Source organism: Trifolium pratense, linkage group LG7 (assembly GCF_020283565.1).
Source record: "Trifolium pratense cultivar HEN17-A07 linkage group LG7, ARS_RC_1.1, whole genome shotgun sequence".
NCBI lineage: Eukaryota > Viridiplantae > Streptophyta > Magnoliopsida > Fabales > Fabaceae > Trifolium > Trifolium pratense.
This window is the reverse complement of record NC_060065.1, coordinates 48,998,363-49,011,045: the sequence shown is the minus strand read 5'-3', so window position 1 is coordinate 49,011,045 and position 12,683 is coordinate 48,998,363. Positions and strand designations below refer to the sequence as shown.

The 12,683-nt window shown below is 33.3% G+C and overlaps 1 protein-coding gene across 2 annotated transcripts; it reads right to left on the bottom strand.

The window, feature by feature from the left end:
- Window positions 1–2,213: 2,213 nt before the first annotated feature.
- LOC123899513 (putative dehydration-responsive element-binding protein 2H) lies at window positions 2,214–4,714 on the bottom strand. Of its 2 annotated transcripts, none has more exons than XM_045950662.1 (2): window positions 4,501–4,714; window positions 2,214–3,062 (listed from the first exon to the last, which is right to left on the bottom strand). In XM_045950662.1, the coding sequence occupies exon 2, from the start codon at window positions 3,034–3,036 to the stop codon at window positions 2,461–2,463; it is 576 nt and encodes a 191-aa protein (XP_045806618.1). In that variant the 5' UTR covers window positions 3,037–3,062; window positions 4,501–4,714; the 3' UTR covers window positions 2,214–2,460. The 2 variants fall into 2 exon arrangements, with proteins under 2 accessions (XP_045806618.1, XP_045806617.1); XM_045950661.1 differs by having other exon boundaries at window positions 2,214–3,067; window positions 4,501–4,713.
- Window positions 4,715–12,683: the final 7,969 nt, after the last annotated feature.

Here is a 12,683-nt window from a genome sequence, read left to right as displayed (position 1 = left end):
CTTTAAGCATCTTAAATAGTAAGTTTTTGTTAAAATCGTCTTCAAAGTTTAAACTGTTCGACGTTAAATCAAATGGTCAAAATTACTTACGAAATTGTGCGATGTAATAAGATGTAATAACAGCAGGGAATCGAAATCCTGATTTTGATAGGAGGTTCATCTGGCAATGAAGGGTCCCACTCCCACAGATAATTAATGTCCTATAAGTAGGAGTTTGGTTTTGGGATATAAATAAAAGAGCTAGGTAATTTAAATTCACCTTAAATTTTACTCTAACATTGCAGAGCAGCAATGAACTTTATTTTTGCATTAAAAATAACGCGGAATACCTTCTCAAGTCTCAACCGAACCTTAACTTCACAGTGTGTATTTTATTATTATGCATCTTCTTTTTCCTTCATTCATTCATGTATTGTATACTTTGGATTTTGACTTCAAGTCATTGTCTTTGTTAACTGTAATTTATCATTCATTTAATGTTCATTTAAAACTAAACGTATAGTAGGAAATTAAAGTGTTTGGTGGTTCAAAGTATCCATCAAATTTTCATTTGCAACTTTGGACAAAAAATACAAGAGTTAGAAAGAAAAGAAATTCACTACAAATATTAGCAATATATAAATGCTTTTGAGTTTTGAACATATGTAGCATAAATCCAGACCCTAGCAACCTTTTGAAACAAAATTTGGTCCTCCCTCCAATAATCCCTAGCTCTAACCGTTAACAAATTCAACCAAATAACGAATCGTTTAAAAGATATCTCGTATAGAGTTCGGCCGCGAGATAAGGAGAGCTCATTAACCATGTAAGCATAATATCTTAGTTTGGTGAATATAGAATTTTTAAATGCTGAGAAATTTGCAATCTTTAGAATTTTATTTTTGTCAAGTTGCCTAGTGACTAGAAATTCTACCCTTAAGGTAGGATAACCAGGGTTCGAACTCCGACTCATGCATATATAATATAATGTCATATCAACTGAACTAAGCTCACAAGATTTCAATTTGTAGGTTTATTCCTAAGAAACTTATCGCATTTATGTCAAACTCAAATATGAGGAGAGGAATATAAATGCAAAGAATCCTTTTTCCTAACTTTCCAAATAGAGTTTGGAATACTTGAAAGAAAACAGCTGACATGACATCATTTTGTAGCTGGAAATTAGAAGATGGCAAGACTAATGCATTGATTTCCAATCACTATCATTCATAGGACCATAGATATCATCGATCATTCTAACTTTTGGTCATAACTAACACTAGATAGCTGCGGATCAGTAATCATCATAGCATGTATAATATGGCATTAACAACTGTTTGCCATTGGAGCTATCAGCTCCCACCATATAACAATTATTCTTAAAGGCATAAATAAATCTAGCATTTGCTATATGCCAAATTGATATGATTCATAACAAACCTTTTTTGAACTGGACCCCGGATCACCCTAGGTCACAATCGCTTAGACAAACCATCTCATAGACACGTTTAGAGACGCATTTAAACAGGACCGAATGTTTCATCGAACCCGTTGGATCTAAAATTTGCAGCTGTTTATAGAGATAGTTGTTCATACGAAGGTTTTAGAATGACTCACACTCGCTTTTGGAAGATGTTGATCAACATCCACCCTCAACGACTCACACCCACTTTTTTAGGTCGAGAACTTTGGAATGTCTTTCTTGTAGATGTCAACATAAGCACCCCTAATACATATATAAAAATTCAAGATTTTACACGTTCAAGTTCTAGAACTCGAACATGTAATTTACTTGTTCAAGTTGTAGAACTCGAAAATGTCCTATACATATCTAAAATTCTAAGATTTTACACGTTCAAATTCTAGAACTTAAATCTCTTTCTTGTAAATGTTAACATTTTCACCTTTAGTTAATTTTTAATTAAATATAATAATACTTTTCATGTAAAAGATAAGAAGTCGTGAAACTTAAATATCACATTAGATTCATCATGAAAAACATTTATTATAAGATTTGGTAAAAAAATTAAAACTTCTTGATATACTATTAACTATTCCATTCAAAGAACAGCCATTTCATACAATCCTATTATAACCAAACCATACAAATCAGTGTGATACTGTGATGAGTGTTACCAAAAAAATCAGTGTGATCATCAGTGATTGAATAAAATCTTACCAGGCCAAATCATACGTTATGCAGTAAAAAGCATATACTAGAGACAAGAACAAAATGTCGAAGAAATGTAGAATACATTTCATATCTTATAAGGTAAAACTTGACTTATCAAGAGTGCATAAGGCCACTTTCCAACCAAGTTCATTTTAGTTTTGCAAATTACAATTGCAAATCTACAAGTCTAAACATCAAGGTTCATTACTCCTAAGTTGATAATTAGCAGTACAAGAGCTAAATATACATGCCATATCGAAATCACAGCATGCAAAATGTACATCATGAACAAGAAGGAAGGAACAAAGTTATCCTGATTCACCTTCCTCATTCTCCTGTTTGACGCTTATGGATAAGGAAACAGGTTCCATATCAGTATCGTCGTCACCTCCTATCCCTGAGTTATTTGGTATTATCATGGATTCAGTATTTGTCAATACTGTCATTGAGGAACCAGAGTGATTTGCATCTGGAGAATCGTTTGAAGATTCCTCGGAGAATCTGGGAACCGAAACATTAGGAAAGTTGAGACGAGCGCAAGAACCATACATTGCCCTGGCTGCTTCATCATAAGCAAAAGCAGCACCAATGGCAGTTGGAAAAGTACCTAGCCATAGCCTACTCCCTCGGTTAGGCTCGCGGATTTCAGCAACCCATTTCCCCCAAGTCCTCTGCCTAACACCTCTATAGTTACACCGCGAGTTTTCAGGCCCTCCTTTACCTTTCATACACCCTTTCTTCGATCCCTTAGCTGCAACTTTTCGAACAGGCTTGTCTCCATCGTTGCAGGAGGCTTCAAGTTGGGCATTATATTCCCTCCATCTTGCCAGTATCTTACCCAGGGACTTAGATCCATCCCCTTTTTCACAAGTTTTCGCCAACATATGCAATTCAACGCAAGTAGCACTCACTACACTTCATAATAATGAACAGGAAAAAAAATCTGAAATGTTAATATAAAAATTGAGGCAAACATGTCTAATCAATTCAATAAATCACTCAATTCATATTAGAAAATTGCATTTTTTGTAATTGTACTTGTGTGGACCAGAAACTTCCTATCCCGCTGGATTTGGTACACTAACTGCGTCGCGCAGTTTTCAATGTCAACTGTCCGATCTCAAAATGATCAAGATCATTTAAAATTGATTTTGCTATTCTGTAATCTAAACCATTTAATCTTAGATTAACAGCCAACACTATTTACATGAAAATGTGTGCTTTTCCCACTGCAGTGAATCCAGATCCCATTTCTAGCCAACAAACCCGACAGCACTCTTTTTCAATGCAATGTCAAGTGATAATTCTGTCAAAGATATGGAGTTCAAAAAAAAAAACTCTGGCTTTAAATGGGGCCCCTGCAAGTGGGCGGTGGGATTGGTCCCCTTTGATTAGTCGGTCCTAAGGCCGTATGCAATCAAGAAACATACACATTTATTCCATTGAGAAGATCAAAGTAGTGAAAACCAAAAGAAAATTTTTCAGGACAGAATGAAGAGTAATAATTTTGTGACAATGGAGGTTCCAATACAGAAGTTGTTCAATGTAGAGCACTATGTACTTATGCTTCCGGCGACTTGTCAGGATTTTATCAACAGCAATATGTCAAAGACATTTGCATTGATAAGAAAGTTTTTTGCCGGCAAAAAAATGTGACATGAATAGCAGAAGTGACATAAATCTGAAATGTTAATGTAAAATTTAGACAAACATGTGTAATCAATTCAATAGATCACTCAATGTAACCCGATTTGTTAACCTATCTATCAGGAGAGCGGGACACAGAACCTTCATTAATGTGTTAATCATTCCATAACAGCTTTCATAATACATTAACCATCATTCCCCTCTCGAGTAGAATTGATTTAGCCTTTAGAATTAGTTCTAACATGAACCTAAAAATTGAAACTTTTGATTCTAGAATTGATTTTTACACTCAAATTTAACGTTCAACTCACTTTTACACAAATGTATTCAAACATAAATCACTTTACCTTGAACTCACTTTTAACCGGACTCAATTTTACGGAATCAATTCACTGAAAATCAACTATTATACCAAACATGCACAATTCAAAGTTCAACAGTATAAAGTACAAACAACATGTGAAATTCTAAGGCGCAAAATGGATAATGGATATATATATGCAAACCAGTGATTGTGGATTTTTGACTAGTTTGCAAATGGGCCATGGCTTCAATACACAGTAACATCATTAAAATTAGGAAAAACATAAATAAAAAAAAACACAAAATTCAACAAAAACGTAAAAATTACATGAACCAAAACAAAACAGAAAAACCCTTCATTTGAAAACAAGTAAGAACATTAGAAGAATGAAAAGTACCTTAGTGGAGGTGGAGAGTAATTGGGTTACTGGTGAGAAAGGGTGTGAGAAAATGGAAGCGCTCCTTAGAGAGCTTCAAAGATGAAAGAATCAATGTGAAGAGGATGAGTGCATATTGGGAAATGGGAAAATGAGGAAGAAAACAGAGATGTGAGTTTTATTTTGAGGAGACAAAAGTCAAAACGACACCGACAACAAACTAGGGTTCTTGGGGCCGCTTATCATCGTTTTTGAGACATGTCATGTATGGTTTGTTTGTTTTGGAAAGAAAACGGGAGGAAATAATTGGTTTTGGAAAGAAAGTGGGAGGAAAGAAAAGAAAATGGAAGGAAATAAGTTAGGTAGAAAATATGGGCAAACAACCTTTTTTTTATTTATTTACCACAGTATTCGGCTCAATGGATCGCATAATCTGATTCGGGGGTTAGTTCTGACATCAAGTTGTTTCAATCCCCTCCCGATCGCAGTTGCCGGCGATCGAACCATGATCCTCCCTACCAAATTTAGCGTCAATCACCACTTAACCAACTTATTTGATAGTGTAATTCGTTATTGCAATAATTTTTAAATCTATCGAAATTGCAAATAGATATTTAGTATATATTTTTTTTTTCATAATTTTACGTACTGATTTTCCTAATTAAAAACATCTTTGATAATTAAATTGACTACGTATAAATGGCTTCGTTCACCAAAAATAATTAATAAATAAGATATTTGTCAATTTGTTTGTAATTTTAATACATTCAAAGATGAACGTGGCATAGAAAATAATAACTTGGGGGTTTAAATATAAACTAAATTGTGTTTGAGTACGACGATTTAAAATTTTTTCGATATGTTTTTTTTATAAATGAATAAAAAAAGGCTTAAATGCAGTTTTACCCCCCCTATTTTGAAAAATGCGGAATTTTACCCCCCCTATTTTAAAATGTGGAATTTTACCCCCCCTATTTTATAATTTGTTGGATTTTGCCCCCCACCAAAATTTTGCACAAAATCTGCTTCTGAGCCTCAAGTTCAAAGCTACGCACAGAACTCAATTTGGATCATTAATTCACCAAACTGGTACCGAAACGACCGCAATCGAGTTAGTTTTCCACAGAATCAAACTCCACTAAATTTGGAGTTACAGAGAGAGATTAATTACTGTTTTAGTGAAGGTCTGTTCAAATTAATTATCGTATGAAACTACTACTGGTATTCTCGTCATTCCTCTCACCCTGTAGCTCATTTTTTAATACTATTTACATGTATGGAAATCTAACGAAATTACCCTTGTTGGCATTTCAATTTCGTCGAATTTGGAGTTACGATGTGTTCGGTAGACGATGTTGAATTTGAAGATCACAAGTAGATTTCTGCAAAATTAGTAATTGGACAGACCTTCACTAAAACGGTAATTAATCTCTCTCTGTAACTCCAAATTTAGTGGGGTTTGATTCTGTGGAAAGCTAAATCGATTACGGTCATTTAGGTAGCCATTTGGTGAATTATGGATCCAAATTGAGTTGTATGCGAAGCTTTGAAGTTGTGACTCGAAAGCAGATTTTTTGCAGAATTTTGGGGACATACCTTCACTAAAACGGTAATTAATCTCTCTTTGTAACTCCAAATTCAGTGGGGTTTGATTATGTGGAAAGATAACTCGATTACGGTCATTTCGGTAGCCGTTTGGTGAATTATGGATCCAAATTGAGTTGTATGCGAAGCTTTGAAGTTGTGACTCGAAAGCAAATTTTTTGCAGAATTTTGAGGGACATACCTTCACTAAAACGGTAATTAATCTCTCTTTGTAACTCCAAATTCAGTGGGGTTTGATTATGTGGAAAGATAACTCGATTACGGTCATTTCGGTATCCTTTTGGTAAATTATTGATCAAAATTGAGTTGTGTGCGAAGCTTTAAAGTTGTGACTCGAAAGCAGAATTTTAGGGGGGGGCAAAATCCAACAAATTATAAAACAGGGGGGGGTAAAAGTCCGCGTTTTAAAACAGGGGGGTAAAATTCCGATTTAATCAAAATAGGGGGGGCAAAACTGCATTTAAGCCATAAAAAAATGATTATACTAACTAGTGTTGTGGACACTGATTAAAAAAAAGGTTAATTTTAAAAAGGGTATTTTTTTATATTTTTAAAATGTAAAGTACATAGATTTTAAAACTCTTTTATTATATTTAATTTTCTAATTAGTTCTTCTGAAATACTGATTAGCATTGTCGATTAAAAAAATAGAGATGACAAAGTGATATGATAGCTCCTTAGTTTGGAAGAAGATAGAGATTGGAGGTGAAAGAAAATGTATAGGTGCACCAACAAACATCTCCAGAGAATTATTGTTGATTTTTATTTATCAAGTTTGAGAGCCCATGTAAATAATTTTTTGGGAAAATTAGACTCACCTTTCCAGAGATCTATTAAAATAATACTAACATCCCCTCTAAATTTAAAATTTACACTAACCTCCCTTAAATTTTTATCAAACAAACAAATATATCCCTTATCTACTAATACCATTAATTTTCCGTTAATTTTTTTTAGTTCAACAATCATTATTTGTATATTACAAATAAGAAAAGTAAGTGTAAAAGATTACATCAAAGCTTATATATAGGCATCAAGAAACTACTAACTAATCCTCCTAATTACTAACTAACTATATCTTTAACACCCTCCCGCAAGCTAGAAGGTGTTTACAACACTTCTAGCTTGGGATAAGCAATACAAAAGTACATCAAATCCAAAGGAAATACAATGAGAGATGCCGGAAATACATCGGCCAAAATCAAAGCCATAAGGCAAGACGCTTAACCATTAAGCTGGAGCCATAACTCAAGGCCTATCCACTTAACAGAAGCTAACATCAACAAGGCCAGCAAAGCTTAACCATCAAGAGTACCAAACACTCATGATAGAAGCAAAAAAGAGGATGTCAAAAGGGTCCGATGTCTACAAAGTGAAGCATCAATACTCAAGTTGTGCTAAAGGTAATTAGCTCATCTAAGGACCAACAAATCAAGGAGAAAGATCAAGTAGCATGGTTGATGGCTAGAGAGTAAAGCATCAATACCAATGTTGTGCTCAAGATGAGATAGCACATCAAAAAACCAACTAACCACTTGACAAAGCAAGCAAATACAACCTGCTCAAGAGATAGCATAAAAGCAACAAAGCCAATATGGCTAAGCACCTGCCTAAAACAGGGCAACAAAGAGTAGATTAAAGAACTCAAACTAGTCTTCAATCTTTACAATCAGAGACAAACTAGAAGCAATCACATCTTCAAACAGAGGCTCCCAAAACAACAATGCTTATCCATCCATGACAGAAGCTCATATGAAGTCTTAACCACCATGGGCAGAAACTCATAACAAAGCCAATAAGGCTAAAAGAACAACATCAAATCAACAAGAGTCAAAAGATTAAACTGCATTCTTCACTGTTCTTCATTGACAATGGCAAAATCTGAAGTTAGTAAACCAAATCCACATAAGGAAAATTTATGTGCCAAATCCAATTATCCAATGCTGAAACATGATTGTGGATTTCCAAAGGAGGTTTGTTTACAAGACCACTAGCCAGATACAAGCAATTTTCCAAGAGAATGGATTCATACTCAACACACCACAAAACCATAAGAATGTGAATCTTCCTTCAAAGGGGTATAAACACATCCATCACAACAAATTCTATAATTCACAAACTAGCACTCCACCAATTTATGAAGTGGCTCAACTTCAGTACACAATGCATAAGAAAGGAACCAATGCATGTATTTAGCCCCATCAACTAAACAAAATTGAATTGATACCAACCACACTCATCGTGTACATAACAACCATAGAGATTCAGGTGCCATAAACATTTCTAAAGTAAAAGGTGTCAAAGACAAGGCAACAGTCTCTAAGCATGTAATGGCACTGAAATACTCTAAGCATGTAATCGCATTCCTTGAACCATCTTGAACAAAATTTACCCCAAAACTCTGAAACGAATTAACAATAATCCCAATTTGAATCTCAAGCAAAAACTTCAAGAATAAAATTCACCATCAAACTCATTTATATGTGCTTCATGCTCAATTTTAACTACCAATAATCCATGAGGACAAAATCCACAGATTAACAATTCACCATACAGTTCTTCCCTAGTGGAGGTGCAACTAACCTTGACACGTGAAGAACTGTTTCAGCAGAACAACCTTGCTTCAGTGCCGTTCCATGAACTGATGCAGATCCAACATAACCATGCAGTCAACATGTAGAACCTTCCTCTGAAGTAGATGAATATAGTTGATGAATTCAGAGTGAAATCCGATACACATCTAAAAGATTCAATCGAAAACGTTATCTGCTTTAGAATTTTGCTTCTCAAATCAGAAACAAGAAGGTGCCAAAATTGGAAACTCCTAAATCATGAATTGCAAAGAATCTTGAACACTAGAACCCTAGGATTTGGGGAAAAGATGGGAATAAAGTTGCGATTAAAACAAAATCGCAATCGAACACGGAACAAGAATCAAATCGAAAAGAAATCAAGAAATCGGATCTAGAACATGAATTGGAATCATGAAATTCGCAAAACGGAATCAAAATTGAAATCAAGAAAACGGAATTCGCAAACGGAAGATGAGAAAAGTGATTTTCTCAGATGGAAAATTAACAGGACTAGAGAATTGAATTTCTCAGGAAAAATAGAAAAGAAAGAACGATAGAAAATGAAAGTTGAGAAAAATAAATTTTCGCGAGTTCTGCAGCGGAAAATTTTCTTTTAAGGTGGATACCAAATTTGCTCTGATACCATGTTAGAAATGAGTATTGGGCCTAACTCATCCTTACAAAACCGGCTTGTAAGGTGAGGATTGCCTCTAGTATATAAACACTTAGTCAGGCCATATCTCAACCGATGTGGGACTCTTAACAGTATTGATTTAAATTTAATATTTTAGGATTTCTCTATAGTTGAAGAAGGAGAAAGAACACTAACCTTCTTTCAATATCGAGCCCAATAAATTGGATATTTATTGTTTTCTTGTATCAACAAATTGACACTATATTATTTAAAATTTTCACATATCAACGAATCAGTAACAAAAATAAGAAGATAGAAGTGAAAATTAATCTAATTTTTTTTCGGATTGAGCCATAACATTTGTTACCATAGTATATCATCATTGGTCAATAGTTGTTGTAGTGTTTTGGAGGTTGTTTAGTTTAGTTTTGTGATTGTGTGTGGTGCCTGCTTAGTGATTGTTGTTTTGATTTAGAAATTTGTACGTTTCTATGATTTTTTATTTTTTTGGTAAGGTTTCTAGGATTCTTTTAACAAACTGTAGTAAAAAAAAAAAAATAGAACTTGAACTAATAAATAAGAAGTTAACAGAAAGTTAACGGTGTTACTTAATAAGGTGTTTGTGTATTTGATATAAATTTAAGGGAGGTTAATGTAAGTTTTCAAACTATAGGGAGTGTCAATGTCATTTTAATAGACCTCAGGGGAGGTGGGTGTAATTTTCCCTATTTTTTTTAAAACCATGGTATAAATTTGAACTTTACTTATAGGCCATAACTAGATCAAATGCACCATCATCGGTCATTTTTTTTCTTTCATAGCCATCACATAATTTAGGAATATTTATTCATCAACCAATGAGAACAAACCATATGCATAGTTTGTTATAAGTTAGTTGTAGGTACTATATGTAAATCAACTTGTGTGACTTGTTGTTTTCATTGGTTGATGGGTAAAAACTCTCATATTATGAAGGGGTAGAGTAAGCATCACCTTGTATTTAAACATTACTTCTTTCTTGCAATCGTTAGTTGGTTCAGTGATGATTGATGTTGAACTTGGTAACGAGGATCACGGTTCGATCCCTTGCAATTGCGACCAGGAGGGGGCTGGAACCACTTGATGTCAGAACTGACCCCCAAATCAGATTAAACTAGTGGTGAAAAGCAAAAAAATTACTTCTTTCTTCTTCATAAAACTATTTTAGAAGCTAAATTTATAAGAGTTTTGCATGCATATTTTTTATGGGCTTAACTCTCCGGTTTCTAGGACTAAGGGCTAGTTTGGCCCAACTTTTTTTAGAGTTTATGCAAACAGCTTATGCAATATAAATTAGGTTTTATGTTATTTTATAAGTTAACACTAGTGAAAATTGTAATTTTATAAGCTATTTTATCATAAACTACCTTGACAAACTTATAATAATATATAAAAATTGCATAAGTTGTTTGCATAAACTTTAAAAAAAACTGGGCCAAACGAGCCCTAAAACCTCGATAGTTTGGAATTCGCTTGTATTGTGACGTATTGGCTAAATATTGTTTCAGTACTCCAAATCATTTGTACTTCAATGAAGTTTATTAATCGTGTAATGATACTATATTCTTTTTGGGATTACCAAACTTATAAGTTTTCACGATCATTTGACAGTAACTAATTTCTGTCAATAAACTTATAGAACACACAAGGTGAATTCTCTTCTTTCTAATCGATTTTTTATATGCAAAAAACTAAGATCAAACCTAAACAACCTACTTAGATCATCTATAGTGGGGTGAACTAAAATGGGTAAACTACATTACTTCTTGTGGGATCAAATTTTAATGTATGATTTAAGCAATCTAAAGTTAACTTAAGTAGTTTTTACTTTATCCGTGGTTAGTTTGTAAAAAACTCAAACTTAACCCTACATGTTTTTACTTTATAGTGATTTGTTTTTATTAATTTGGCTAAATTGCACTTTTGGCCCCTTAAGTTTCAGAAAGTTGCGATTTTGGTCCCCTATATTTTAAAATAGCACTTTTGGCCCCCTAAGTTTCAGGAAGTTGCAATTTTGACCCCCTATGTTTCAAAATAGCACTTTTGGCCCCCTAAATTTCAAAAAGTTGCTATTTTGGCCTCCTATGTTTCAAAATAGCAATTTTGGCCCCCTATGTTTACCTCTTTTGCAAAATGAAAGTTCAAGACACTTTTCTAAATGGAAGTTCAAGACACTTTTCTAAATCAAAATGACATAACAAATCAAGTCATTACATATATGAAGTCATTACATAATTAAAAAGACAACAAAAAGCACAAAGAGTTTTCAATTTCCATTATTTCCTATTTTTGGATTTGGAATTAGGTTTTTTTTACGTATAGTGAAAAATCCTTTCGAATAAACGTCAAGAAGTATTTGGTTAATTTTTTAGGATTTGAGATTATATATGTGTGTTAGTGAAAGAATAAATTTTTTTTTTTGAACGTAGTGAAAGAATAAATTTAAAGCATGTGACTTCTTCCTTTTATTTTTTTATTCTTTTAGTTTTTTTAATTATAAGATGACAAAAAAATGTTGACGTGGCAGCTGAGTCACTTAAGTGACTTGTCACATCAACTTTGACTCGATCAAAATTGACCTTTTGCAAAAGGGGTAAAGATAGGGGCCAAAAGTGCTATTTTGAAACATAGGTGGCCAAAATCGCAACTACTAAAACTTAGGGGGCCAAAATTGCTATTTTGAAACATAGGGGGCCAAAATCGCAACTTTTTGAAACTTAGGGGGCTATAAGTGCTATTTTGAAACATAAGGGGCCAAAATTGCAAGTTTCTGAAACTTAGAGGGCCAAAAATGCAATTTAGCCTATTAATTTTGAGTATAACATACTTTCTCCGATCTCAATTATAAATAAAAAATTATTCTATAGATTTATTGATTAACTAATTTATCTAATCTATTTTATAGGCTATATATTAATTATTTAATAAACTTAAAAAAATGAAATGTTTATAATTGATACTAAAGAGAGTATTATCAACGATTTGATTGATAAAATAATTTGTTATCCTTGAAAATGTGTAGTGTCGTTGCTTCTATAATTTCCGTAACTTATTTTACATTTTTACTTCATACACTTGTGATGTAATATGTTCTACAATGCTGGCCATAAATTGAGCATTACAAATCTAGCCATAAATTGTTCTTAAGGGGCAAATCTTTTACCACTTGTATGATTTTTTTTATTTTATTTTTAAATTAGATATTCTCCGCACGCAACTGCACAGATTAAATCTCTCGAATTTTGTAGGATTCAAATAGACGACAAACTCTCTCTAAGAATTTTAATTCTCACACTTGTCATGTCATATGTTACACAATGTTGGGCATTATAGTTTTTGTTCTTTATTAAAAA